At 37.9% G+C, this 6,227-nt stretch overlaps 1 protein-coding gene across 1 annotated transcript in view; it reads right to left on the minus strand.

Annotated features, from left to right (window-relative positions):
- LOC107567601 (phosphofurin acidic cluster sorting protein 1) overlaps nt 1-6,227 on the minus strand; it is a 77,912-nt gene that overhangs the window by 24,786 nt on the left and 46,899 nt on the right. The window contains exons 2-8 of the mRNA XM_016253301.1: nt 5,776-5,863; nt 4,460-4,549; nt 4,259-4,384; nt 3,503-3,647; nt 3,298-3,386; nt 2,661-2,671; nt 1,980-2,159 (exon numbers count right to left, since the gene is read on the minus strand). Coding sequence (XP_016108787.1) covers nt 1,980-2,159; nt 2,661-2,671; nt 3,298-3,386; nt 3,503-3,647; nt 4,259-4,384; nt 4,460-4,549; nt 5,776-5,863 — 729 coding nt within the window. The remainder of the gene's footprint in view (nt 1-1,979; nt 2,160-2,660; nt 2,672-3,297; nt 3,387-3,502; nt 3,648-4,258; nt 4,385-4,459; nt 4,550-5,775; nt 5,864-6,227) is intronic.

The raw sequence follows: 6,227 nt of genomic DNA on the forward strand, positions 1-6,227 counted from the left end.
ATGATTAGCAAGTGACTAGCATGTTGCTAGCATGATTAACAAATAACTAGCATGTTACTAGCATCATTAACAAGTGACTAGCATGTTTCTAGCCTGATTAACAAGATACTAGCATGTCACTAACATGTTTCTAGCATGTTTTAGCATGATTAGCCTGTTACTAGCATATTGCTGGTATGATTAGCAAGTAACTAGCTTGTTGTTAGTATGATTAGCAAGTGACTAGCATGTTGCTAGCATGATTACCAAATAACTAGCATGTTCTTAGCATCATTAACAAGTGACTAGCATGTTTCTAGCATGATTAACAAGATACTAGCATGTCACTAACATGTTTCTAGCATGTTTTAGCATGATTAGCCTGTTACTAGCATATTGCTGGTATGATTAGCAAGTAACTAGCTTGTTGTTAGTATGATTAGTAAGTGACTAGCATGTTGCTAGCATGATTAGCAAGTGACTAGCATGTTGCTAGCATGATTAACAAATAACTAGCATGTTGTTAGCATCATTAACAAGTGACTAGCATGTTTCTAGCATGATTAGCAAGATACTAGCATGTTGCTAGCATGATTAGTATGTTACTAGCAATTTTGCTAGCATGATTAGTATGATACTAGCATGTTGCTAGCATGATTAGCAAGTAACTAGATAACTACATAAATTCTTCTGGTCACACGTTAGATTAGAGTCCAATTCTCACTATTAACTAACTATTAACTATGAACTAACTGTACATTTGCCCATATATCCAAGTTTGCGCGGAAAGTGGAACCTAAAGCGCGCTTTGCAGGACACGGAGGCGTCAGCGCGATCACTTGCATTATTTTTCAGTGGGAACAACTTAAAATAGCCTGCGCCGTCATTTGTGCTCACAAAGGTAAGCGTAATACATCCTTCGTAACTGTAAAGGGTCTACTTGTATTTGTGTGCACTCACAATATCAACAAAACCTTGTGCTTTTGTAAAATAAAGAAAACAAACATGATGCGCTTTCTGCCGTCTCGGTCTTGAACAGGAGCGCTTCGCAAAAACTGAACCGAAACTCAGCGAATACGTGCCTCACAGACATGATAAATATATCTAAATACTATCTATATACTAAAAACACATCTGTTCCACCTTTATTTGACCCTCTAACTCTAGCACTTTCTATTCTATTGTAATTCTACTTTATCTATATTTATCTTCTTTTTTTTATAAAAAAAACAAAACAAAAAAAAACACTAGCTTCCTATTTTTTCTATTCTATCTACTTGTTTTTCTGTGTGTGTGTGTGTGTGTGTGTGTGTATATGTATATGTGTATAATATATACATACAGTATATATATTATACACACACCTTGCTACGTGTACTGCGTTAGGCTAACCGAGACTTGTCATTTGCACTTATATATTGTTGCTCTTTTGTTAGTTTTGACTGCTTTTATTGTCCTCATCTGTAAGTCGCTTTGGATAAAAGCATCTGCTAAATGACTAAATGTAAATATCTATAGAAAGCTTTAAAGGGGTCAACTCTTTCATTATGATCATAATCCGTAAAGATGCACTTCTCTCTAAAGGCGCGTCTAATGAGGAGATGGCGACTCAGAAAACACTAGTTTATTAGTAAATAATTCAAATATCTCCTTACTATTTCCCCCTGACACATTCATGGTAATTACGTTTGCCGGTGCTTTGCGGCAAGCTTTAGCCTATTGATACTAAACAGCTACTAAACAGAGCCGCTCTTGACAGTCGCTGTAGCACGGTCTCGTGTTGTTTTTATCAGCGCGGCAATTTTTTTTCCATCACTAATTGATGGATGTCTAAAATATAAAAATTAGGAGAAGCCTAAAACAGGCCCGAAGCCCACCCTGAGGGGCGTAAAAAAGTCGGGGCCCGGGCTGAAATGCAGCACTGAATCTGTCGAGTGCCTCAGTAAACAGCGGTAGAGTGTGGAGGTGAGCAGCAGAGGGCGCCGCAGACAGACAGAGACCTGAGCTTGGGTTTGGGAGTGCTGAGGATGCTGTCGGTCTCCTCCATCTCCGGCCCGCTGTCGCTGGGGTTGTACATCTCCAGACTGTCATAGAGCTCGTCCAGATCCTCCTCCACCTCCTGGATCTGCTCACGGGACACGTGCTCCAGCCCGAAACCCACCTGCACCACAAACACACCCCTTCAGTCAGCACCTGCAGATCAACATACAGCCACATTCCACACCGTATACACGACCATGGACCACAAAACCAGTAATAAGGGTCAATTTTTATAAATTGAGATTTATGCATCATCTGGAAGCTGAATAAATAAGCTTTCCATTGATGTATGGTTTGTCAGGATATGACAATATTTGGCCGAGATGAAAATCTGGAATCTGAGGGTGCAAAAAAAAATCTAAATAATGAGAAAATCACTTTTAAAGTTGTCCAAATGAAGTTCTTAGCAATGCATATTACTAATAAAAAATTAGTAGGTAAGAAATTTACAAAATATCTTCACTGAACATGATCTTTACTTAATATCCTAATGATTTTTGGCATAAAAGAAAAATGGATAATTTTGACCCATACAATGTATTGTTAGCTATTGCTTCAAATATACCCCAGCGACTTAACACTGCTTTTGTGCTCCAGCGTCACATATGACAAAATAACACAGCCCAGAGACAAGAGTTCACGTCTTTCCCATCTTTTTGAGGTGAGAATAGAAATGTGAGATGAAAAAAATAAACATTTATATCAATATTCATAAGAAATCTATATATAAAAGGTATAAAAAACATATAATTGCTAGTATTACTATTATGAACTGAATTGCATTTAGTTTTATATTTTCCATTTTTATTTTAATTATGATAATTTGTTTGCATTTTTGTAATACATTTCTTTGTTAATGCAGCTTTATTTTCTATTGCAGTTTTACAAATTTTTGTACTTTGTCACATCTCAGCTCTGTTGAAGTACGTGTATGTATTTCTGAGTGTGTCTGTGCACTCAAGCCAGCAGAGATCCTGATTGGTCTCGTCCTTGTTCCAGTGAAAAGGACCTCCCCCCAAACACTCTAGGAGGCCGAATGCTGCCATTTGTTTTGCTCAAGCGGCAACCTCTCGCTCTCTCTGGTGAAGCCAACACGTAAGTGACTTAAACTGTAATTCATCGACTGGCCGCTAGAGGCGGGCTGCAAAAGGGAGTCGGTCCCATAGACTCCCCATGTTAAAATGCCCAACTTTACAGCAGAAAAAAACATGTTTACAGCCTGGTACAAAAAGTGCTTTTGGTGTATATAGCTAATTTTGCCCTTCATGATGGACCTACATGGTGAACGGGGTCGTCGCTGCCCTCCTGCTCAGACGAGTAACTCTCTTCCTCTTCCTCTGAGTAGTTATCAATGTCTGGAGAACGATCTGAGCCAAAGAAAAACAACAACACTATAAATTCCCTTTATTCACACTGAAGTGGCAGACGACAGTCACGTGACTCTGGAACACTTGACTGTGATTGGTCAGTGGCAGTGTCTCACCACTCATCTTGGCTTTGGGTCCCTCGCGGTCGATGGGCTGACTGGACAGAGAATAAACCCGGATCTCGGCCACAGGGACGGACACTTCCTTCAGCTGACTGTGCAGACCCAGGACCTGAGCGCCTTCGCTGGGGTGCTGCATCACCTGACAACACCAGCAATCACCGGTTCACAAACGAAGGAACGGCTGAGCCTTGCATGCATGCAATGCACTTGATGTCATTTTCAATTAAATGCATGCATGCAATGCACTTGCATTTTTGAATACTTTTATATGAAATTGACGTAAACACAGTCAGTTATGTTTCCAGAGCAAGACAGAACATCTGATATATGGAAACAGATCTGTGCATTAGTGTGAATGCAGCCTGTTAAAGCTGCCACTGTCTAAGATCTCATCAGTAACAATCACACAGCAATAAAAAAATAACTACTGTCTGTAAACTTTCAGATAAAGAATGCTTATTTTAAATAAATCATTGTTTTAAAAAAGTAGCCTGCTTGTATATATATATATATAAGTAAATTTTGCACAAAATAAATTTGATATGTAAATGTAGCCATGTGCAGTAATATTGAAAATTGAGCATTGATGCATCGTGATATTGAGTTTGTGAAGTGACCAGTGAAGATTCACACCCTATTTTTAAGATGACAGTACTGACTTACAGAGATTCCAATTAGAAACAAAAAGCAAAGAAACTAGAAAGTTGTGAAGATGTATTTGCACACAGCAGAAGAATTCCCACGCCTCACCTCTGCCATGTTGATGAGGCCGAGCGCCAGCGTCTTGTAGCCCAGGATGGTCCTGTTCTTGTACCTCTTCCTCCTCTGCAGCATGATCTGCAGCTTGTTGGCGTCTCGTTTCAGGAAGTGTGGATACTGCGAGGACACAGAGACGACTGTGAGTGTTGGTTTGAGGCCATACGCAAGTGAAGAGACTGTGCTGACACTCACCTGTAAGGAGAAGGTGAGCTGCAGGTCTGTCTCTGTTTGGCCGCTCGATGGCAGGAGGATCTCATTGGATCGGAGGATTCGCTTCGAGCCCTGAGTGAACAAACATTACACGCTTTGTCTTTAAGATCCGCAGAAGAGAGCAGAAGACACAGAAAGAGGACAGTGAGGTTTTATTCATGTTTTTCTGCTTATCAAGGCCGCATTTATTTGATCAAAAATACAGTAAATTTTTTTCATATTATTACTACTTAAAATAGCTAATGTCTGTGTGACTATCTTTTAAAATGTAATTTACAGTGGGTACGGAAAGTATTCAGACCCCCTTAAATTTTTCAGTCTTTGTTATATTGCAGCCATTTGCTAAAATCATTTAAGTTAATTTTTTTTCCTCATTAATGTACTCACAGCACCCCATATTGACAGAAAAACACAGAATTGTTGACATTTTTGCAGATTTATTAAAAAAGAAAAACTGAAATATCACATGGTCCTAAGTATTCAGACCCTTTGCTGTGACACTCATATATTTAACTCAGGTGCTGTCCATTTCTTCTGATCATCCTTGAGATGGTTCTACACCTTCATTTGAGTCCAACTGTGTTTGATTATACTGATTGGACTTGATTAGGAAAACCACACACCTGTCTATATAAGACCTTACAACTCACAGTGCATGTGATTATTATTATTTAAAAAATTTTTTTTTATTTAATTAGAAAACAAAACAATTATTTAAAACAAAAATCTTCTGTAACACCACAAATGTCTTTACTGTCACTTTTGATTAAATAAATGTGAAATACTAAACTAAATAAAAATTATATTTTGTAAATAAATAAATACAATTACAAATAAAAAAATAATATATGTAATTCATTTAAAAAAAATTGTAAACAAAACCTTTTGTAACATTATAAAGGAATAAATAAATAAATAAATAACGAATAAAAAATTTACAATATTGTACACAAATAACACTATTTTGAAATATATATCTTGTATAACATTACAAATTATTTTTTTAAGTTAAATTAATGCTGAATAAATCTTTCCTCAATAAAAGTTATTTTCTTTGGAAAATAAATACAAATTAAATGTAACATTTAAAAATACACACACTTGTGTGAGTTTAACCATCAGGATTTGATTGTATCATAAAAAGCGTGCTGTGATATTATTGGCTGATATTATTGTGCTGTCGTTTCAGATGAAGTGCACTGATGAATGGTTCACAATAAGCCAGAATGTGCATTAAGTGAACAGAGTTGATTTATATTTCCTGTTAAACGAGAAGAACGAGTGAAAGAATCAATCACCTGCAGTTTGACAGCGATGACCACAGACGTCAGATCTTTATCCAGCTCCTTCAGCATCACCAGCTTCTTCAGAGTCAGATTGAAGAGCCTGCCAACACAATTCCATACAATACATCATAACTCAATTTCATAACTGGAAACAGCTTTCAATCAATCCCTCCTAATGGGACTGATGTAGTTTTGTGTTGTGTCGGTTTGGTCTGGTTTCTGAGGGTCAGGGAAGGTTAGCGAGTGAATTATTTACAGTCGCTGTCGCTGCTGCTCCTGAAATAGAGGCTCTTCCGACAAGAGCTTCTGCCATACAGATCAATGACAAGCTATTGACCAGACCACACACACACACACACACTCACACTCACACTCACACTCACAGACACAGACATACATAGACACACAAACACAGACACAGACACAGACACAGACACAGACACAGACACACACACACAGACAGA

This window comes from Sinocyclocheilus grahami, unplaced genomic scaffold, assembly GCF_001515645.1.
Source record: "Sinocyclocheilus grahami isolate Dianchi unplaced genomic scaffold, SAMN03320097.WGS_v1.1 scaffold1172.1, whole genome shotgun sequence".
Classification (NCBI taxonomy): domain Eukaryota; kingdom Metazoa; phylum Chordata; class Actinopteri; order Cypriniformes; family Cyprinidae; genus Sinocyclocheilus; species Sinocyclocheilus grahami.